The sequence below is a fragment of the Micromys minutus genome, assembly GCF_963924665.1.
Source record: "Micromys minutus genome assembly, chromosome: 30".
Classification (NCBI taxonomy): domain Eukaryota; kingdom Metazoa; phylum Chordata; class Mammalia; order Rodentia; family Muridae; genus Micromys; species Micromys minutus.
In genome coordinates this window covers 27471973-27496179 of record NC_137965.1, presented here as the reverse complement: position 1 = coordinate 27496179, position 24207 = coordinate 27471973, and the positions used below count along the sequence as shown (strand labels likewise).

At 38.8% G+C, this 24207-nt stretch overlaps 1 protein-coding gene across 1 annotated transcript; it reads right to left on the bottom strand.

Annotated features, from left to right (window-relative positions):
* Positions 1-4684: 4684 nt before the first annotated feature.
* Positions 4685-21363, bottom strand: RIOK2 (RIO kinase 2; the record flags this gene model as incomplete). The annotated part of the gene is made up of 10 exons (XM_080941812.1): positions 21160-21363; positions 18166-18304; positions 17428-17544; positions 15127-15302; positions 12918-13006; positions 11584-11775; positions 11016-11108; positions 9999-10508; positions 8012-8108; positions 4685-4849 (listed from the first exon to the last, which is right to left on the bottom strand). Exons 1-10 carry the CDS (start codon positions 21223-21225, stop codon positions 4685-4687), a joined length of 1644 nt encoding a protein of 547 aa, XP_080797938.1. The 5' UTR covers positions 21226-21363.
* Positions 21364-24207: the final 2844 nt, after the last annotated feature.

Below are 24207 nucleotides of genomic sequence, written 5' to 3'. Positions count from 1 at the left end.
TCAGGACTGGGATTTACACAGGTGGTTGTTTGACAAGATTGACATAAAATATGGCTATGGACTGAGACTTGTCTGTAGAGAGGCTACTGAACTCCAGCAGTGTTTGAGCCAGTGCTCCAGTGAAGAGGATGGGGTCTTCTACAGAGTGTGCTGGGGGCTGAGACACCATTTTTAAAAGTCATGTTTCTGGAGGTATGGTTGTGCAGAATGCTTAAATTTTCCAAATGTGTGTGTGTGTGTGTGTGTGTGTGTGTATAGAGAGTGAGACAGACAGACAGACAGAGACACAGAGAGAGACCAGAAGAAAAAGTATCAGCTGAAAACAAGCATAGGGAATGTTTACTGGTTTCAAGCAAATGACTCAAGTATGAAGATTAGTTGACGATGCAGCTCCAGAAACCAGTAATATCACAGCGTGTCTGCTCTAGATGAAGTTTCCCGTAAAGGTTGCGTCATCGGTAGAAACTTAATTCAGTTCCAGCTTATGGATATGCTTACATTAAGATAAAAGCCTCTCCCATTTCACACTGTAAACTGTGATTTCCATGTACTTCCTAAGGCTAGAGGACTGCACTTAGCAAGCATTCTGCTGACAGAGAACTATGCCTTTTCAAAATCTGTTTGAGGAACAGGAAACGGCACACAAAGGGAGCTTATTTCCCCACACATTGTAAACCAGAGAAAGCCCAAAGTACAACAAAGTAGTCTACTCCTCTAAAAAATACTTGGGTAGCCTTGAGCTCAAGGACAAAGTGCTCCCTCCCGTGCCCCTCCTCCCCAAATGACAAGAACGTGCTGCTCATGGAGGACTGACCTATTGAGCTGGATTTTCTTAAACACACAAAGGAAGGAAAGGCTGTGTGTCCTGAGAAGTTAGGTATGGCAGGATGGACACCAAAATCTGGTTGTGAGGACTGTCTCCTTAGCAATTCTTAGGGCCAGTAAGGTAAGACTGGTGTGGTGCCCAGTGACTCTACAGAGACCCCCATCAGGTACACGCCCCACACCTCCCCACACCTCCCCACACGTGGCTGTCCTGCAATCCACCTTGCTACCGTTCATCAGCCCCATCTTGCCATCAACCCTCTTCCAACCTCACTCATTCTGACTTGAGGCAGAGACTTGACAAGGTGATTGCTTACAGCTACAGTTAAGATGAGTTACAGAGGAACCCGTAACTCCAGAATGATAGGACAGACCCTGTTCCACAATGTATCTGCCTTTTACATTTCAGTCCAAACTCCTTTCAAATCATTCTAAACATTGACAAGTATCCCTGAGTCCCACCTACACCTTTTCAAGACCAAGCCCCTGCGCTGCTCACGACCTAGTCTCTTCACTAATGCGACACTGTTCCTTCCACAGAAGTCATCTGTGACTTGGTCCCTTTTGATTACATCAAATCACAGTACACTTCTGTCTTCCAAATTTTCTCCATGACTTCCTCTTTCACATCCTTTCTCAGTCTGTCTATTCAATCAAATCCCTCTTCCACAGCCTACTTTCCCCAGGAGCTCTGCCTTGCACCCTATGCTCAGCTGCATCAGTTGGGTACCAGGCTCTTAAGGCTTTTTCTCCTGTCATAAGGTTGGTCTGCTTAGTAGTAACTCGCCTGAGGTGATGGGCGAACTACAAATTGTATCTTAGAAACCCATGTACTTTGCCCTGGTAGCTTTACACTACCAAGGGTTTGGAAAATGCTCTAGGAATAACATTTTTTTTAACCTCAATCTAGAACAGACAGTAGAATTATAGTAGTGTTCTGAGTGGTCACTTTTATTGAAAAAAAAAAAAGGGAGGCATATGATAATCATACCAAGCAACAAATTTATATTATATATATACTTATTATATATAGTTAAAAATTGCATTACTAATTTGTTATGGAATTGCTGTCTGAGTACACTCACCCATGTGTCTATGAGTGTGTAAACTAAAGGTTAACATTGCCTTCCTTATTGCCCTTCACCTTACTGAGTTCTTCCCAATGAGATGGATGCTTGCTGTTTTGGCTAGACCGGCTGGCCAGCCTGTCCCAGAGGCTGCTTCTGAATCCTCAGCACCGCAGCACTGGGATTCCAGACACGCACCAATCACAGTGTACGTCTTTTTCTACCCGAGGGTGCTAAGGATTGACTTCAGGTCTTGTTTGTGCAGAGTGCACTGTATCCAACAAACCTCCTTCTTCCTCTATGTCATTTTATTTTTTTAAAAGCAATTTAACATGTTTTAATGGCATTACTATTAATTCAGTTGCGTTAAGATGATATTACATATAGCAAGCCAGTGGCAAATTAAGATATAGCCTAATGCTCTACTGAGAGATGTTCTGAGGGACAGAGGACATGAGTAATGAGCCTCTGTCCATTCTGGAGGTGGCTGCTCAACCTGGAGATAGCACCAGAGAGATTAACTGGGTAGTTATTTGTCAGAAATTGTACCAAGTTCCTAGTAAAAAGAATAGTTAAGTTGCATCAACCCTATGATTAGTAACTTCTAAACATCCTATGGTTCTGGACGGAGTTCAAAGCCTACTGCATACTGAACAGATCAGCGGCTATCAATACCAGCTTAGTACAAATATAAGCCACATGCATGAAAGAGAAATCATATTTAAAGGGAACAACATCAACTATTAAAGAAACTGGAAAGCAAAGCTTCTCTCAGACATGTGATGGTGCATACTGACCTAGGGCTTCAACTATGCTAACCTAGTCTGTGCTGTAATACTAGGATCACAGCTATGTTTAAGGGAAATAGAAAAGATGGTTGGTCCAGTTAACTTTCCTTAGTAACTTTAGCCTACTAAACCCATGCCATGTTTGAGGTACATTAAGCTGTTTTGTTCCTCCCAACCCCCAGATAGGGTTTCTTTGTGTAATCCTGGCTCTTCTGGAACTGTCCAGACCAGGCTGACTTCAAATTTCAGTATCTACCTGCCATCATCCTGGTGATTTACTTATTTATTGATTGATTGAGACAGGGTCTTTTACATTGCTTTGGCTGTACTAGAATTAGTAGACAAGGATGCCTCCTGAGTGCTTGGAATTAAAGAAAGGTACCACCATCCTGGCTCTTTGTAAGGGTTTGTGTGTGTACACAGAGTATCACAAAAGTAAATGAAAAATACTCTACCACGGAGTGACGTCTAGTCCTTTTTACAAATATTCTTCACAAGTCTATGATAGACACTATCACATCTTCCTTGTACAAGCCTTGTACATACTAGTCCTCCACAAATATTTACACTTGAAACATACAGATTTAATGCACTAGGAACAGGTTTAGTTTTGCTTTTTCATTGTTGACTGAATATTTTGAATATAGGTTAAAAGCTGTCTGGAAAGATAAACTTTTTTTTAACCCAACTGATACCAACCCACAAAATCTTGATGACAAAATCAGATCTTAGTTTCCATATTAAAATAAACCCTCCAAAATTCAAATTCATTATATCTTAGTACTAAAGCTTTAGTAGCTACTAAGAATCTTTGTCCAATTGGGTTGAATGCTGTTTCTGATTTGAATTTGCTCAGCAGGTCACTTGAAATCTTAGGCCATTAAGGGGAAGAACCATGTAAACCTGTTTTCTAGTTTTATCAAATAGAAACAATCTTCTTGTGCAGCAGCTGTGAAGTAAAGCCAAGAAAAATGAGCTCATACGCTTTTATTCCCAATTTGCTGTCAATACTCTGGATATAAGAAAATGCATTACAAAATAAACATTCCGTGGTCTTACTAAACTGTCTTCAACATTTGTTTATGTTATAAGAACACTTTTAGTGGCGTATAAAAAATGATTATTTGAGCTTAAAGAAACAACTGCATTTTAAAGTAGGGCTATATCAACAGTTCCAAAATCAGTCTCGTTTTCAAAGAAACTTTATCTGATAAATTTATATACCCAAACATTTAAATGAGTTTAGATAATGATCAGTTACAAATAGCCAGAAGAATCACTTTTGCTTAGGTAAAGAAATCTGTTGTTTTTGTCCCTGTTGGGAAACACTGCCACCTGGTGGTCACACACTCTTCGTTCGCCTCTACTTCCGTTAGCCACACTTCGGCTCAAACCTGGTGAAAAATCCTGGTAGGACTCTCTAAAATTTCTTTCCCCACGACCACACAGCAAATGTGCTCAGCATCAACAAGACCCAGGCTATTAATCTCTAAGACAACAGTCTACAGACGCACCGAGTTTCACTTCAATGGCCAAATAACTATCATGTAACCAACTCACCAATGTAGTAGACACCCAACTGTGACGAGTGAAGGAGAGAGAACTACAGATTGTATTAAGTTTTCCTATTATTTATTACACGTAAAGCCAGGATCTGTGGTAAGTCATCTATCTACCTGTTCAAGGTAAAGCTCAAATATCACAATGAAATAAAAATGTCAATGATTTTTGTAATTTACTGCTAATGAAGTTTTTTTTCCACATAAATTATTTTAGATTTAAATGTTATCTGAAAAACATAAAAAAGTATTAATTAGTCTCTGGAAGCCTTAAGTATAAAGAGGGTTTTTATTTCCATAATTTCCATAAATACTGGCGTTGGTGCCAAAAAAAGACCAATATTCTGGCCAAAAATAGATTTAAAGTATCTAAAAAAAAAAAAAAAAAAAAAAAAAAAAAAAAATATATATATATATATATATATATATATATATCAGAAATTTATTAGTCTCCCCAAAAGCTGGCTGCTTCCAAACTCGATTTAATATTCTGCATGTTTTCCCTCCGCTGCTTGGTAAATACATTGGCTTCTCCTTTCTGCAGCCGGCGTCTGGCAGCCGCCTTCTGCTGCCTTGTCAGCTGCCGCTTCACCTTCTGCTTCACCAGCTCCTGGAAAGATTTTGTAAATTAGTATCACTAATAACTATCTTGATAAGGAGCATAGAACTCATCAAAACACAGATTGACACCCCGAGTATCTTTCAAATGTACATGTTGAAGATGATTTCTTAAAATCCTAAGACACTATATGGGCTACTATATAAAGCAAGAGAAGATGTTTAAAATACCAACCACCAGAGTGCCACCTAGTGACCATTGTGAACACTGAGGGGGGAAAACCAAGATGAAAATTATTGTTTCTTTTTTTTTTCTTGTAATAACCCACCCACCCACCCACCCATCCATCCATCCAGTTTTTGAGGCAAGTTCTCATGAAGCCTGGGTTCCCAGGCTGGCCTGAAACTGGAATGCAGTCAGATAGCCTCCAAGCCCCTGCCTTCACTTTCAAAGGCTGGAATTACAGAACAGCACCTTGTTTGTGGTGCTCGAGATAGAAAGGACTGAGGGCAGCAGTTACTCATGGGAGTTTTCACAGGGTAATGTCTTATGGTTTCTCTATAGCCCAATTCTGAACAATGCATAAATCCTACAAGGTAATTTTTTTGTGTGTAAGAAAAACCTGGGTACAACATGAAGTAAAATACTACGTGTTATGTTGGTAAGTACATAAAATTGAGTGAAAATCATCAGTTGTTGTTAAAGTAAAAATATTCTCCCATTAGATCTAGCCAAATGTATACTTATTGAATGGGAACAATTAATTTCTTAATTCTGTTCCATGTTTTTAAGAACAGAGTTTATAAATGACTACTGTGTTAAGAGTTTATGGACAGTGTAAGAGCCAATAGATAGAAATGATAAAAGAATTAAGGAGGAAACAGATTTTATGATTTTTTATCATTGCATAAATTACAAAAACCATCACCACCACCACTACCAAGTCTGTTGAGGCAACAAACAGCTTTCTCCTGTTACAAAACAGAGAAGAAACAGTCTGAGAAACGTATCAAGAGAAGTTGGTGTACAGCTTTCAACCTGGCAGTTGAGGCAGAGGCGTGAGGAGCGGGAGTGAAGGGGACTGTGACCAGCATGCACTGTATGAAAGAATTATCTTCAATTAGTAAGTTTGGGCCAGCCTTGTGTGCACAGACATCTCAGATCATGGAGTGAGGCTGCAGGTCTTACTCTCTCCTCAGGATACAGGCTCATATATCACAATTCGCAAAGCTCAAGACAAAACTTGAAGACTGAAACCACAACACTCTTTCTTTCTTCCTTCCTTCCTTTCTTTCTTTCTTTCTTTCTTTCTTTCTTTCTTTCTTTTTTTTAAGTTAATGGTCTTTTTATTGGAAAAAACAAAATAAAAGACTAGCATTTACAACTTGGAATAGACGTAAATTATAATTTCCTGAACAGCAATGTTGACGGTGAGCTCATGTCCACAGACACAGCCTACTCTGCTGGCTCCGAGTCATGGTTCACAAGGTTTTAAAACAGAGTCCAAAGATGCTCCCTTAGTTAACTTTCTTATTAAAATGTGTGTGATTTGGTGACAGCCTGTTCACTTCACTCCAACGCAATGTGCACAGCGGTGAACCATCACACTCGAGCTTGCCACCAGGATGTCACCACAACACACTTTCAAGATCAGCCTCTGCCTGGTAAAGAGGAAAGAGCCAGAACAGCGGAACACCTATTTATAAGCACAGCCACTGTATGTGAGCCACACAGAGAAGGCAGCACAAGTTAGAACCTGACACGAATTTTGTTTTGATACTGCAAAATCAAAGAAGGGAGGTCAAATAAACCCCAGTAAGAACAGAATATAAAAGTGAAAAGCAAAAAGGTTATTATGAACTGTAAGGACTCAGTGCATCCTTATCTACGTCTGTATAATGACTTTATCTTTTAATGCAACACATGCTTCACAGATTTCAATTTTAATTTAGAAAATCAAGTAAATTATCCAACCCATAGAAAGAGAATATGAAACCAGTTATGTTTTGAGAATTTCACCATTATTGGTCTGGTAAATCATAAATGTTTCTGAAAAGGCCCAGAACTGTCATATAAAGCACTGTTACTATTTGTTATGTTATGTTATTGTTATGTTAAAGAGAAGAAATGAGCTCAACAAAATTGGCCTCAATGTATGGAAAATTTGTTCTATTTTGTTGCATGGCTATTGCCAAGTTTACTTTTTAAAATTTTATGTATATGAGTACACTGTAGCTGTGTTCAGATACACCAGAAGAGGGCATCAGATCCCATTACAGATGGTTGTGAGCCACCATGTGGTTGCTGGGAATTGAACTCAGGACCTCTGGAAGAGCAGTCAGTGATCTTAACCGCTGAGCAAATGTCTCCATCCCTATCAAATTCACTTTCTTAATGTTAGACAAAAGTAATTTTTAGGAAGCACAATTAAACAGTAGTCTTCAAAACACTGCATAATCCTGGAATGAGGCAGGTAGGTAGGTTGTAAACTACATAGTAATGTCTCTTGACTGCCAAGGAATCAGGAAAGTAAGCAAACCCAACAGAGTTTTGCTTGATTCCTGAGAGAAACAATGACTTGTAATCCATGCTCTTTCCAAAGGTCAGATATGAGACCTATCTCCATAACCCAAATATGCGTGAAGTTAGAGAAACATTCCTCCACAGGCCACAGAGAGGTGCTTTCTTTGTGGGGTGTGATTCTTCCTTCTGGATAGGGAGGAACAAAGGCTGGCTGACATGCCAGCACCTCAGTTGGGGCTACAATATTCTGCTCACTGCCCTGCCCGGGAAATATCCCTTTTGTCCAGTGTTTGGATATGAATGCTATATGCTCAAGGAACCAACAAAACTCTGATAGCAAAGGCATTTAAAATTACCTATTTCCCAAATGTAAGCAGTAAGGGTGTTATCAGTCATGTTGTTACCTCTGTGCAAAGTCATACAACCGTCTTTGTTAAAAATCAAAACTGAATCACACGGGAAACTTCAAAACCCCATTCGGATGTAAAATACATGACCATTTTATCCGTAAAATCCAAACTAATTTATATGCTGCCTTATCCTTGGAAGCTTTGCTTGTTCCATGTGAACCCTCTTGTCTCTTACTAAACTTGTACGCGCTGATAATTTCCTAAGAGTGACACATGAGATCAAGTGTCTAAGAGACTGTGCACAGCTCTGGCCCCTCAGCTGGCACATGTGAGTACTTACTGGAGGGATTGTTGAACAGCTCAGGGCACTGCCTGCGGATGTAAGACTCAGTGTTCTTGTTCGATGCTGAGCAACACTACTCATTCCTTCTTCATCCCTAGAATAAACACAATTTAAGAAACAATTTATCTTCTGACCATGGAACTTTCCAAATAGAAAGCTTTGTAGGTAAAATGTATCCATTTCCCTATAATTCATCTGTTTCTCTAAGTTATAAAAATCTATTTCTCACACTCTTCATATCATTTTGTCACATTCTGAACAAAGTCAGACCAAGTACAGACACATTATTCTCTTTCTGAGACAGGGTCCCGTTTGTATCCAAGGCTGATCCTCCTACCTCAGGCCTGCCCCCCACCCCAGTGTGTAACCACCATGCCCAGCCAGACACCGTTCTCTGAAAATGCAGAGTCAGAATAAAGACTATTATCATGGATATGCCCATACCTTTAAGTGCTCAATATTTTAATATAAACATGTACAGGAATCCAGAAAACATTAACTTGAATAGCTAGTATTTTTCTGAAACGTCTATTTTTTTCAAATTACACGTATTTATCCTTCTGTGTAGATGGCACATGCCACAGCACACATGCATGTGGAGATCAGAGAACAATTTGTAAAAGTCAGTTCTTTCCTTCCACCACGTGGGTCCTGGAACTCAACCTTGGGTCAGGCTTGGTAGCAAGAGACTGCAAAGATAAAGAGTTCTTAAGAAGCATAGATAGAACTCGTTTGGAAGAAGGTCTGAAGGTGGTAATTTTGGAGCTGGCTCTGGTTATGAAAATGAAAATGGTGGTGACCTGGCTACGGCAGCTAGGGAGGAGGAAGCTATGGGATCTGGACATTATAATCAGCAACACTGTAAATCTGGTTCAGTGAACACGAGCTGATCAGATGGCGGAGGAAACGGTGGCTATGGAGAGACAGCCTAACACAGAGCCTCTCACTCCAGCCATGGGCTCACTGCGCACTCACAATAGGGTGGGAGCCCAGAGGAACAAAACCACTTCCAGTTATCGAAAACTCAGTGGTAAGGAAGTGTCTATCTCAGTCATCTATAAATCTGCAGTGATAACAGAAGACAGCGGAGCAGACACAGACAGCCAGGTTCTTAATTATCTTTTTAGTGGCTTTTAAGCATTCCTTTTTTGGTAATGTTAAGGTTACAGATCTCAGGTGATATGAAACTTTTTGAAAATGTTTCTCAAAGTTTTGAAAAGTATCAGTTGGGATCATGATACAAGGAGACAAAGTTTTTTTTTCTTCTTAAAAATTATTTAAGTCATTATATACTTAAAATTTAATAAAGTAATTCTAAAGGAATAAGAAATGCGTCCCTGAACATGCACTGAAACGCGCTGAGCAATACTCGGCTGATCTAGACTTGTCATATTAATGTTTTCACATGAATGAAATCACCATTGCAGTAAACTACTGTCTGCTTCTGGATAAACTATCCCAAATCTAAAACCTAGGTTTTAGAATGTTCACTAACATGAGCTTAACACTTTCAAAACAAAAACCAAACAACAACAAAACAACCCAAGTTAAAACACTGTGCTATTATGTGCATTTAAGTGTACACGAGAAAACAAACAAAATGACAGAAGCTCCAAAGCTCCAGGAAATATGCTCTGCAGGTAATTAACATAAAAATAACATTTACTGCATGCCTTACATACTTACACGTTTTCATAGTTTAAACATATATTAATGTATCAATGAAACAGAACACTTTACCCTGTCTAAAACCAGACCTACTTATTAAGAGACGCATATTAATTCAATGAGTCTTAGTTTAAGGTAGAATTCTGTGAAATTTAGTCAATAGTGCTGGGAATCAGATTAATTGAAAAGACAGATTTGTTTCAATATGACAAAGTTAACTTTCATTTTTGCACACAATGTCACAGTATGTTTTTTTGTCAAATATGCTCTCTTGACAGAATCAAAGATTAATGGTAAAATGCAAACAAAACTATACCTGAAAGGCCTGAACTCCTTGTTCAACGATGACAAGGCAATCAGATGGGGCAGTTCATCCTCACATCCCTCAGAGCCAGCAGGGCTGCTCTGACCTGGCTGGTCATCATTTTCAGCTCTATTGCTCTCCTCAGAAAACTCAGCAACAAACCTGTGGGTAAGAACCTGCCTTTCCATTTCTTCTACTGCTTGATTTAATTTAGTCACTTCAAAACTGGACACATCCTCACTCTCCTCTGGTAAACTGTCTTCCTTTATTTGTTTGCTGTCTGCAGACGAGCAGCCACAGGAGCCACCTGATTCATCCACTGGGTTTGGTTCATTTTCCAATTCTGACCGCCAAACTTTGGCTTTTTCTGACATTTCTTCATCAGAAAACGAGAAGTCAGATTCCTCTTCTGTCTCAGTAATTTTATCATCTGGACCTGCTGGATGTAGCAGTTCATCATCTGCTTGCATTTCCTTTGTGTAACCGCTGGCAGAGACCTCAACATCAAGAGAATCCTCCCTCCTAAGGAACGAAGGTATCAGCAATAAATAACAGAAAAAAGGTATTCGAGATGAACAGCACCACTCTTACAAGTGTTAAGTGAGTTCAGTTGGTCTCTCATATTTGAATCTTAAACACATTTAAATTACTCAACTATGTAAATATAAAAGATAAGATTTGAAGAATAAAACAATACCATGATTCCTATTAACTTAATAAACTGACTTTTAAAACAGGGCTAAAGATTGTTGTTTACAACATGCGGCAATAAAACTCAAAACAGGAAATATCTTAAATATATAAAACCAATAGAGAAAGATTAACTCAAGATATATATATCTTCCAGAGGTCCTGAGTTCAGTTCCTAGCAACTATGTAGTGGCTCACAGCCATCTATAGTCCTCTGCTGACAAGCAGCATGTATACACTCAGAATACTCATACATACACTGTCTGGACATTCACTTTAGAATTAAGCAAATAATCTACTCAAGGGGCTCTATCATTATAAGCAGTACTAAATACAGACCTGATATCACTGAAGGTTGGGTAGAGTTCACTTTCATAGCTAAAACGTTTCAGGAAGAACTCTCGAATGCACTTAACATCTCTGTCAAAATACCTGTAAAAGTAAACATTCAATCAATTCTTTTCTATTTAGTGTTCACTTATCTACTTCTATACAGGACACGCATTCTTTCCATGTATGAACAGGCTTTGGTTTTAAAACCCAGAGCCTTCTTGAAGTCCTGTTTGAATAAATGGCTCTCTAAGAAAGTTTGATTTGAGTGTTAAGGGCAAATTTGTTTAGTGATAGTCACATTGTAGTTTACAAAGAAGACAGGAGGACAGTCAGTTCTGTTTAGAGTTCCAGTGCACAGTGCACAGCACTAGCATGATTAGGTTTACAATTGGATCTAAGTATATTTCTTCTTAAAAATTCTTCTTGAAAGATTTTGTTACAGGGAAAATTCTAAGACAAATCTCCATGATTGAAACCATTTATTGATCCAAATAGAAAACTGAAAAATTATGAATAAAAAGTGATTCTATAATATGCAAACTCATCCACAGCTAGAAATAGTCTTAGCATTTACCATTCAGCATTCGGGTGGGAAGTGGAAACCATCTGTGGGAAATCAATCATGGTGATGTGGTCATCCTTATCCAACATGAGATTGAATTCATTGAAATCTCCATGAATCAGTCCATGGTTTCCTAGCTTAACTATTAGTTCCATAGCTTCATCATATACTGATGCAGGGTCTTCAACGTGATGTATCTGACACCTGGAAGTATGGACAGGTTGTGTGTACATAGTCACCATTTTAATGAGTATGCCTTTCCCGTTCCCGATCTTGCCAGTTTCCTCCTCATTCTCATCAAAAGTACCAGTCCCAACAATTAGAGGTCACACCCTGTTCCAACCCCTGCTTCCCACTATCACGTCCCCTCTCACATCTTCACTACAGCTCACCTCTACTTAAACAGGCTTTTCCTTACTTTCCTCCTCCTTTCAGTGATCCCCTTTTAACAGACTTCCTTCCACATCATTTAAACAAAACAGCCCAAGACCGTTTAATTTCTTCTGTGCTGCTACATCTAAATTCTTAGTCATTTCTATTTCTAGTCAGTTGACTTCTTTCCTTTCCTTGAAATTCTTTCTTCTGTGAATTATCAGGGACCACGATTTTCAGATTTTCTTTCCTTACTGTATATAATGTCCTCACTTTGGCCGATTTTCCACTTCACTAACATCAAGTGTAATTCAAGAAAACATGTTGCTGCCTGGAGAACACACCGGAGTCTGGGCACCTTCCTCACCTCTCTGACTATGTCTGTGATCACAGCTATTACTACCTCTTGCCTGGACGGCTCTAATTTTCCTGACCTATCTTCCCTTGTTTCTTCTCAGCTCCCCTTCCTCCTGCCCCAGCCCACCTAAGTCCCTCTGCTTTAAACACTGGATTGTTCCACGGCTGTGAGCACCTGATACCCTTCCTTTACCTGGAATATTGTTCTAGCTAGTTTCCAAGGTTTCACCCTGTGAATGGCACTTCCTGACTATCTTACTCTCTCCATTGACCTTTATCTAAAGCATGTGCTGATACACTCTGCCTTTGCCTATAGCACATGCTGATACACTAGATATATGTTGTTTAGTTGGAAGGCAGGAGAAACTCTGTTTTATTCACTGTTGGACTTGAGGTATTTGGTATGCAACAGATTCTTCATAAATACTGAACAAACCAATGAGCAATGGCAGAGATTATAAAGTGGATGAAACTGGGTTTCCAATTTGTTTTTCAATAGTTCTTTAGAAATTTCTAACCTCTAAGAAGCAACATTCCAATCGAATGTTTTACTTAAAAACCATGAACCGTAGATCCATCTTCTAGGACCTATGCTCTCAAGCTTAATGAATACTTACAGGGGATAGCCATTGATAAGCTCCATGATCACGGCATGGCGATTGTAATCAATTGGCTTTGGAACTGGAAATTTCCTCTCATATAATGCCTAAAACAGAAAAATAGGGAAAGCTAATAAAACTGTGTTTTAAAAAGAACAAAAGGATGTATCTTCTCAAAAGACGGCTTTATAAAATTTAGTCCACCTTAAGGTATTTAATGCATGGTTTACTTACTGTAAGAATTAGCTATACATAAAAATAATTGAATTTTCTTTGAATTAACGTTCTCTCTTAAAAACAACTAATATGTATTATGTACATTAAGTCATAAAGATGAATGTAAAAAAATCATTTAGTTCCTCAGGATACTTTCTTTCTATTTTTAAGTCTGTTACTTGTTGATATGTGCTTAGAATACTATAGTAGCAACAAATTTTGGCTTACATTTCCTGGCATAAGAGGTGAGTTACCTTGAAGATCAGGCATTTTAGTCTGTAAATCACTGATGCCGCTCCTCAGATACACTGAGGATACACACAGTGACAAGTGGGTACATTACGGTAGTCTAAGCTGGACTGGTCCATATCAGACCAGATGCCATCTACACTGATGCATAATCTAAAAGTATCTACAATAAATGCAGACATTTTATTTCAGTCTGAACCACTTTTGTATTTTTGTTAACCAGTTTTCAAAATTCTCTTTAGTTCAACTGTCCAGTACAATTGAATTAGTACCAAAAATACAGCCAGGACCCTCACTTCAGTGCCACCTCTACACACACGTAGGGCTCATATCCATTCATGTCTTGGCCAGATCTTGATCTTCTAAAAAGTCCTTTCCTTAAAGTCAAATCATATCCATCCTTATGAATTCACTCAACTCCCATTCACTTTACACTATGTTCTTCTTCACCTTAACTGTAACATAAACTGTTCTGTGTCTGTAATCTTCCCAGCTTTACAGTGGTCTATACAGGCTGGTCCTTCTCTCTCCATTCCTTCGCCTGGCATTACCACAGTACTTAATTTTAAACGCTTTCTAACTAGCCACCACCTTCTGGGGATAGGAACTGAAATACACTTACTTCCCAGAAATTTGTTTATTTTTAAGAGGTTGTGTATCAACATGTCTCGGCCAGTAAAACAACATAATATAACCTTAAAAATTATAGATGGTTGTCAGTAAAACATCATAATATAACCTTAAAAATTATAGATGGTTGTCTCTAACAGTGGTTTGCAGTCCCTCTGGGAATCAAATGGCCCTTTCACAGAGGTTGCCTAAGATCATCGAAAAACAGATACTTACATTTACAACAGCAAAATTACTATGAAGATAAACAGTAGCAAAAAAAAAAAAAGTTTTATGGTTGGGGGTCAGCAGACATGAGGAAGTGTATTAAGGCGCTGCAGGATTAGGAGGGCTGAGAGCCACTGCTCTAGAGTTTACAATACAGTGCTACTCTCAAGTCGAAGCTTATCCGTGTCTGACTCTTCCTCCTGGGAAAATGTCACATTTAAGGAGAGTACTTATCAGCACCCAGGTCTCTCTGGACCTTCAATGGGATCACTTAAGAACTACCCACTACAGTTTGGAGGGAACATCTAACGATTTCTGCCAAGAGCTTCCATACAATATAAAAGAACCTGTTAATACCAGAATTATTTATTTACTGCTTTAAGAAAGTCACTACCTCTATTAGCAATTTAAGGGCCAGACTAAATAAAACAAACTAGTCAATCAAACTAAAAGTTGTCATCAGAATGGCCCAATACATAAAGGCACCCAATGACTTATAACCATGCAGAGACCCCAAATGGAAAGTGATTAAGTGACCCTAATCCCAGTCACATGGTAGGGGCTGGGTAGCTCAAGCTTCTAAAAATATCCATGTAGTAAAAGTAGGGAGAAGAAAAATATGAATAATAAATTTTATTTTTATATTTATTAATAAGTGCTACTGTGCTTGGACACAATCAGTCATAAAACATTTTGTTTTTGTTTTTGCTCTATTCTAGGTTCTGTTATTTAACTTCCTAAGAGCTGAATAAATACCATTTTTTGTTTTAAAAAAAAAAGAGTTCAAGTTGATTATAGGGACGGATATCTAGGGTCAGATAGATATTTGTCATTAAGATCTTTATACGTTTGGCTAAAATGAACTACATTTTTCTTTATCCTTCCTTTTTTCATGTTTAAGAAATGTAATCATTAAAAAAAATACCTTCATATAGGCAAACTCCTTCATGGCAGAGAGACGAGATAAATAAAGCCAAGAAACATTATGTCTGTGCTTATGGTAATCACGCTTGTTTTTCAGATTTCGAAAGGAGGTTCTTCCCAGTCTGTGAAGCTTCATAGCAAATTGCTGCCCTTCTTCATTTGCCACAATGTAAATGTCTAGGGCAAAGGTTGGAAACGCACTGTTAGGACACTTCTGCTACAACTGGTTAAGTTCTAACTTCATCTGCCTTCATTTGTATCCAGTATCTTTCCCACTGGTAGTTATTGTTTAGCAAAACACTTCATCTCCTAAATGTTTATCCTAACTGTAAATAAAAGCAGAGAGGTACTAAGCCAATGGGTACTCCTGCTTTCAAAAATGCTCCATGTTTATACACTTGTCATTATGTCAAACTAAGCACTAATTCATGGAGAAACCATTTCTAGTAAAAATGTAAGCTCCCTGATTACTCTATGTGCTAGGGATCTAACAGGCCTTGTGCATAGCAGGCCTCTGCTCTACCATGAGACTATATCCTCCGTCCAAGAGAAGCTAATTTAATACCTTCTATTTCAACATGTTCAACTCAGCTGCTTTGATAGAATATAATCCTGTAAGTAAATCCTTCATAAGTAGTTTGCCAACTATCAAAGTAACTTATTTGTAATGCTGACATTTAGAACATTCTAAGTATTTTAAGAGATTTTAATTATATTTCTATTAAAAACAGGCTGTCATACCTTACTGACAGAATATATGTCATACATCAGTACATATGTTTGAAATGGTAATATCAAAATATATATATTTACCATTATGCAATGAACTGTGCTTCTCAACTATTCCCACAGTGAAGCACTAAATTCTAATGTATGTATCTAAAGATAGGAACTTCCACTACTATTCACAATGAAGAATGAAACTCAAATCATTACTGCTTGAAAACTGGTACAACTCACCCAAAGCGTACCCACCCACTGAAACACTGTACAATAAGGAACAGATACACTGAGCATGTATCGCAAGAGTGAGAAGCAGACAAAAGTTAATACAGAATCCTGCGTAGTTCTTACTTTTACTCTTGGTTATAATCATATATGAACACAAAAATAATCCTGAATACATGCAAATGAAATTGTATTTTTACAGGAAATTTCTTAGATTAAGAAAGAAATAGTCTTAGCTATGGGATCTAATCAACAAAAAACTGAAAAGTGGATTTAAATAAGACTATTTTATTAGTGTACTTTCTATTTTTGCAATGTTAATGCTTTACCATTTTACCACTTAATTAATTTCTTAAAAATTAGAAAATACCTTAATCTGTTTCCTAAGGACTTAGTTTTCATGTAATCGATTTACAATAGTTAATTCATGATTTCAAATCCAAATGACTGAATACAAAAGCAATTAACAGGGAAGTTAGGTTACCTAAGGGAAATATTCTATTGTGTTCATTTCCATGTGCACATGCTCTCCCGACTCCCACTGAGCATTCTATCTAGCATTATGCATACCATGATTGAGATGACACAAGGCACTCAAACCATGTAAAAGTCCACAGGGACATTTTTGGGGCAGTTTTGACAACGATCTTATTTCCAAGTTTTGTGCTTCCTCAGTTTAGACAATGTCAATTAGAAAAAATTGATAGGAGACCAGTTTTCAAAAAGAAGTGTCTCCTATCCAGGCTATAAGAATCATATCTTGCTTTTTATTCCTTTCTTCCACAAAGGAAGTAGATGAATATATAATTATTTGCTTAACAACATTTTAAAATGTTTTTAGCTCTGTGTTGCTGTGACCGAAAAATGTGCCTGTGATATTGTTACTTACTATCTCCTCTTGGTATGTATTTTCAATGACTACAAGTGCATACCTTATCACATGTAAAGTAGAGAACAATATAATATTCATGAAAGATTTAAAATATCAGAAGAAAATTCGGGCCCAAGGAATAGCTGTATGGTAAAGCGTATCCTGGTATGTGAGCCCGGAGTTCAGTCCAGAGCACCAGCGTGGGAGGAGAAAAAAATGACAAGCAAAAGCAAAACCACAGGTGTCAATTCTTTCTTGGTTTTACTGAAATGACAGTGCTGGATTTATGGAGGTAATTATAACCTGCCAAATTACTGTTAATAAATATAGCAAACTCTGTTCCTAATCTGCACTGCTTACAACCAAGTTTCTGACTTCCAGTTTTTGTTGAACTATGAAACAAAATCAAAGAAAAGTACTTTCTCAAAGTAAAATAAAACCTTAAGCAAAGACAATGCTTTCAACGATACTATTAATACATACCCGACTCTTTGCCAACACCCATCTGGTTTCCAACAGACTCCACTACCTGTCGAGAAGACAGGGTTTTCAAAGCGAGATAATCATACCCAGCGTTTGTCAGCCGATAACCCTGGACAGCTAGACAAAATGAGGCAAGAGCATCAGTTGTACAGGCCCAACAAGACACATCCATGTAAGTCAAGCATTTAAAGGTGGAGGCATTAGCTAGAGAAATCCAATTCACCAGACTTTAAGTTCCCAGTTTCTTCTCTACTGTAGTGTGACTCATGTACGGATGCTGGTGTGAGGGTCTGCGACAAGACAGACGCTTAAAGTAGAAGGAAGTATTTAAGGTCAAAATATTTTATACTGAACTGACAACGAATGTATGCGTGCTTTTGTATATCACGATCATTCCCTTTACATTTTCCACTAACTGCTTTGCCTTATATTTGTAAAGACCTGCGACAGGGTTTTAAGCCCTTCAACCTTCATCACAGATGGCTTGAGAATCCTCTAGAGTCCTGTGACAGGCTGCATTTCCAAAGGTGACGGTAATGTATGATTACTGTCTGATTTGCTCAGCAGCACACTCTTGACACTTTCTCTGCCCACTCTGATTTGAGTGGACTCTGGTTGTTTTGATCTATGTGAATGGCAGAAGAATGCGTCAGTTCTTGGCCGTCTAGGCCGTCTCAAGTTCAGCACTACAGAAAGCTGGTCAGCTGAAGACTGACAAATGTTACATATGATACTTACTTTTAGTGCGTTCCCACGCTATAAGTTTATGCTTCACCAATTCTCTTAGAATTTTATTACAGCCGCCATGTTTCAGGCTGGCTATAGAAGCAATCAAACTGCAGGGAACAATTTCATGGTTTTTCATGCCCATTTCAACCTGAAATTAAAGGAATCATTAGGATGTGAAGTAACGCAAAGCCTTGTCTGTTACAATCTTGCTAAAGGAGATCTCTAGCCACGGCTGTGTAGCCTAGCAGGCACAGACTGTGAGAAATGTACTGTTAGGAAGTGTAGGATACAAAGCTATGGACACCAGCATAGCTTTCTGTCACTAGACAGTGTGATCTCAGGGGATTATGGCTCAACACATGTCCTGTGGCAAAAGAAAAAGGTTAAGGCACCAAGCATATGACGATAACTCTACAAGACAGTTACTCTTGTCTTCACTGTGTTATACTCATTCTCGATAAACAGTTAATAGCGATACTGCCTCTCAACTTCCAGGGTAAAAATTCAGTTCTTGAAAAGTTAACAGCACGTGGCAGAAATATTAACGCATGAACACGTGTCTTCAAAGACTACGAATACTCCAGATAGTAAGCATCAATGAAAAAGCACAGTGTGTAGGCATGGATTTTGGTAACTACTCAAGAGAATTTTCATCCCTGGAGAATCAGAAGCAGCAGTTCAGAACAGAGCAAGAATTCTAGCTGAGAGATCACTGTCAAGAAAGGAGGGGCATCTGAGAATGAGAACAAGGAAAGGCCACAAAGTATTGTTAGAAGAAGAGTTTTAGAAATGGTATCTACAAGAGACAGCTGACAAGAAATGGTTAACATGTTATGGCATGGAGATCCCATGCAACTGAAACCAGAAAACACTTTCGCCTAAGAAACAAACAAACAAACAAAAAAAAAAAAAAAAAAAAAAAAGGCAAGAGTCTTATAGTGAGAAACTCTTAAAGATGCAGTGGCAAAAGAGATATGTAAAGAGAGACAGACATAGTGGCACACACCTTTAATCACTCTTAATATCTCTGGAGGCGGAGGCAGGTGATCTCTGAGTTCAAGGCTACAGAGTGAGTTCCAGAACAGTCAGTTACAGAAAAGAAACAGGGTGTGTGTGGGGGGGGGGTAGGGAGGAATGGGGCAGAAATAGAGAGAGACAGACAGAGAGTGAAAGGCAGACAAACTAAGAACTTATATTTAGGACATTAATCTAGTAAAAATATACAAAACTAAAATGGACCCAAACTGGAAGGAATGTACCGGAGAATTAATGTAGTGATGAAAACAGTAAGCAGCAAGGGCCAGCTGGTGGCAGTAATAATAAAAGGAGGGGATTAAAGATTTTCACCCCTTCCTATGTGGTACACTTTCCATGTGCACACATTGTGTGAAGGGTTGAGGCTCATGTCTTTCTAGACTGTTCACTGAATTAGGAAGTAGTCTGAGGAGTCAGACAACAGCATACGAGAGGGGAAAAGGAATGAAGAGTCAAACTTTTGAAGTGAAGAAAAAGGTCTATTAAAAATATTAACAAGATGGAGATGTGAAAAACTGGGGGGTGTTTACATTAAATGTGCAACAAGTAAAAAAAATGACAATGGATATAGAGGTGAAGAAGTTCGCAGAAAGAGGGAACGGGCAAGGGAAGACAACTCTGGTACTTCCCATCCATCTGAGCCCAGAATGTTAAGTTCAATGACCAGCTAATTCTTTAGTGAGCTCAGAAATTATGGAAGAAAAGCTTTTACTCTTGTGGTCCTACCATAACTGAGCATTTGAAAGTTTTAGCTCATTTTTATGTTCTGTCCCTGCTTCCCCAATCCTTCTTGACTGCCCCCATTCTTGTCAAATCGCTGAGAAATGAGTGAATAGAATGCTTAGAAGGAAAGCCATTATTTAAACACTATTTAAAGAAGAAGCACGGGTTAACCAAGGAAGCTTTAGGAAAGAGGAAGCACACACCAAGGTTCAAACAGACCTTGCATTTGATTAAGTTGTAAATGCTACCTACTTAACTTGGCTACAAAGGCTTAAAATAATACACCAACCAAGCCACTCACATTGCATATCCTAATATGTAACACAGTCCTTCTCATTACTAAAAGTCAACGACTTCTAAAGACTTATTCTAACCTGATCTCTGTGCCACGGTACTAAAACTACACAATCAGATTTTGTCGTTTTTCTAATGGTCTTCCGCATCCAATGTTTACTAGGCCTGCATGGGTTTAGATAGTTTTCCATGTGTGTCCCCAACCATTAGACCCGACCATACTGGCCTTTCTTTTCTATGAAGACTTTCTCTCCCATCTCTGGGTTTCTGCTTTTACTTGCCTCCAACTCTCTCCAGGGACATCTCTTCTCATGTAGGTAATATTCCCTTGGTTCGGGGTTGGGGACAAACTTTGTAGCTTGATTAACAGTAAAAAGAAGGCTCTTGGATTCAGTCTCGATCACTATAAAACTCAAAAATAGTTCTCTTCCCTCACCTTCCAACACATGGATACTTTCTATTTCTTGAGCCTCTGTTGCCTTCACCGTACATATTACTTGATAATTACATTGTTAACATGTTTATTGAATTGCTTGTGGATGAGACAGCATCTCCTTTCCCACTTTGTTTTGCACTCTGCTGAACAGCCTGACAATATGTGTGTTTGTGTGTCTTAACCGTACGTGGCTGGTTCTATTACTGGGGGTCCAACAGGCCTTCTTCGAGGTCTTAAGCCTCCACCCTCCCCTTCTTTAGAAGCCAAAGATCAATGAAATTTCCCGGGCCACAGAGACGCAAGCACGTCTGGAACAAAAGAAGCTGAAAGGAAGAACCATGTTTAGGAAAAGATAGTTCTTTTCCCACAAAACTTCATGAAAATCAGACCTTGGTGCCTTTTACCCAGATCCCAGCCTCGGCATACAATCCACAGACCTCACTCAGCTCCCAGCGACCTTAGACTAGCAGGAAGAGAATGTCACCGAATAGTGACAAGAATGGTGTACTCCTTACCGCAGTCAGAACTCTGAAGTCATCGCGGCTCATGTACCTTAGCTTGGCCACATTCACCTTCCCCATGCTTGCCTACTTCCAGCAACGACGCTCCCGGGGAGGACGCAAAGTCGCTGGGTAATCTCGCAGACTTTCCGCGGCGGCCTGCCGCGCACGCGCTGTGTATTTACGGTGCTTCTCGCTAGGTAAGAACGCGTGCTCCAGTGGCACTGCAAAAAAGCAATCTTTTCTGGTCTTAGTAGCTAAAAATCACGTGTGATTTTTCGGTCTTTAAATAAACAAGTTAGATGTGACGGACTTGGCAAGTTGCAAACGTTTTACGTAATATGCAACGTTAGTTTTCACAGCTGCTAGGACCTGATCCGGAAATAAGGCCGGACTTCCGCACGCAACTGTGCTTACGTCACGAGGGGGCGTGTTTTATCGGGTCCGAGCCCGGTCTACGTTTAGGGCCGCTACTGTGTAGTATAAAGTCTGGGAGCAAAGTGAGCAAAGGAGAGCCCAGGTCCGCAAAACCACTGGAAGTATGGCCACAGAGCGGCATGCGCGGTCTCTCGGCCGCCCCACGCCTGTCCGGCGAAGGAGGATGGGGTTAGGGGCTGTCCCGCTTATCTGGGACGTGGATCCCAGGACCGGTTAGGCGGAGCTACTGTCTCTACTATTCAGTGCCCACTTCCAAAGATAGCACGCGATTCCATGTTTATCCCGTACCTTCATCAGAACAGCAGCATCATAGTAACAAGTGACATCAAGCATCTGTGTTTCTCATTTCATGAATTATTTATATCTCAGTCCTTTAAGGTGAAGATCTCTGGTCTGCTCTTAGGTTAAACTTGGGTTCTATATATTAGCGTCCAGTGTTATCTGCCTTATCCTTGAGAGATTGGTGTATTATTGGGTTTCTTTTGGGGGGGGGAGGGTACTATATGCAAACTTTATATTAAGGATTGAGATTAAGATAACTCTCACCTTCCTTACATGCTCTTTCCACTTCTTCCGGTTTCCAAGAAACAATGTATTCATTTCCTCCCTTAGAGAGTGATCCTGAGTAAGTTGTTCCAAGGAGCACTTTCATAAAGCAGAGTGCCACCACTAATTAATTGAGTGGGGTTTGGATCGGAGTAATCAGAGTCCAGAATTCTCATCTTTGAAATATTGTTTTTATCCAAACAAAAATTTCTTAATAATCAAGTCATTTATGAGGAAAGGATTCAAATTCAGTCTTCCTTTCTTACCATACTTAATGTTGAATTAAGCCAGTGGTTCTTAAGCACCCTAATGCTGTGATCCATCCTTTAACACAGTTTTTAATGTTTTGTGATCCCCAACAATAAAGTTGCTACTTCATAACTAGAATTTTGCTACTGTTACGACTCATTATATAAATAAATATTTTTGGATACACGTTTACCAAAGGGGTCTGGACCAACAAGTTGAGAACTGTTGACTTAAACAGCCTATTCTTCATTTATTCACCATTTATCAAATATAGATATTAAGATGTTTTTGCTGGGCCCTGGGGAAACTCAGTCCCAAATTCTGAACCTGAAACATATGGGGAGGAGATGTATACGAAAAACACTGGATGTAACGGAAAAACCAAGGACTTGATGTTGGATTTCCTTTTCCCAGACTTTGCCAATGTATGTATGATCTTGCTCATACATACACACTTTGTATCTCATAAAGTGAGAATCCTGAGTGTCTGAAGTTATAGTCTGGAATTCAGTGTATTTAACAATCTATATCATACTTTTGAATCAGTTTAATCATGTCTATTTTTTTTTTTTTGTCAATCTTCCTGACAGTGATATTTGCAGCTCTCTAACGTCAATAGTGTACTGATCATATGATTTGGTGATGCAGTGTGTAAAATGGATTTTTATTTGTGTCTAGCTCTCAGAAATGTTGATGCTGTGATTTCTTGCAATTATATTTGTTAAAAAAATGTTCCAATCCTTCTTTAAAACTACTCACTAGATTTTTTAAAAAAATGTAACAACTTTATTTTAAAAAACAAAGATAAATGTACAGATTTTAAGCATTTTTGCATAAAAGTATATGAATACATTTTGGTCAGTACTTGTTTTTTTTTAAAGGTTTGACAGTGTGCATTAAGATCTTACTAGTTACAATGAGCATAAAGTACATGTAAAAAAGATGTAACCTGGAATTAGTCAAAGTTTTTTGGTGTGTAAAGATTAAGCATAATGGTTTTTTTTTTTTCTTGAACTTCATACAGTCTGTGAGTTGTTTCTGGAATGCTCTGAGCTTTCTGGGATTAGTATCCAATTATCAGTGACTGGGTATTATCTCTGTTCTTTTGTGACTGGGTTGTCTCGTTCAGGATGATATTCTCTAGATGCATCCATTTTCTTTAGAATTTCATAAAGTCATTGTTTCTGATAGCTGAGTAGTACTCCATTGTGTAAATATACCACAATTTTTGTATCCATTCATCTACTGAAGGACATCGAATTCTTTCCAGCTTCTGGCTATTATAAATAGGGCTGCTATGAACATTGTGGTACATGTGTCTTTGTTGTATGTTGGAGCTTCTCTGGGGTATATGCCCAGAAGTGGAATAACTGGATCTTCAGGTAGTACTATGTCCAGTTTTCTGAGGAACCACAAGACTGATTTCCAGAGTGGTTGTAGCAGTTTACAACCCCACCAACAGTGGAGAAGTGTTCCTCTTTCTACATATCCTCACCAGCATTTGCTATCATCTGAAATTTAAACTGGTCTCTGGAGCAGTCCTATACTTCTATATAATATGACCTTGAACTAAAGGTTAACTGAACATATAGCTGCACCTCTCCACTTGTGTAAACAACTTCTCCAAACAACGCTTGCTTTCTGTATACATTACAGTTGTGGTTTTCTTACCCTTAAAAACTTAAGCCAAATGGAAGTTAGGGATGCTTCCTATTAATCTGCTTGGGACTGATGGCTAGTGAAGACTCCATTCTGCTTTATCAGGCCTCTGGGGTGTTTTTCTTTTTGGGTACCCTGTGACGGTAGAAGAGCTACTATTGGGGAAGAGAG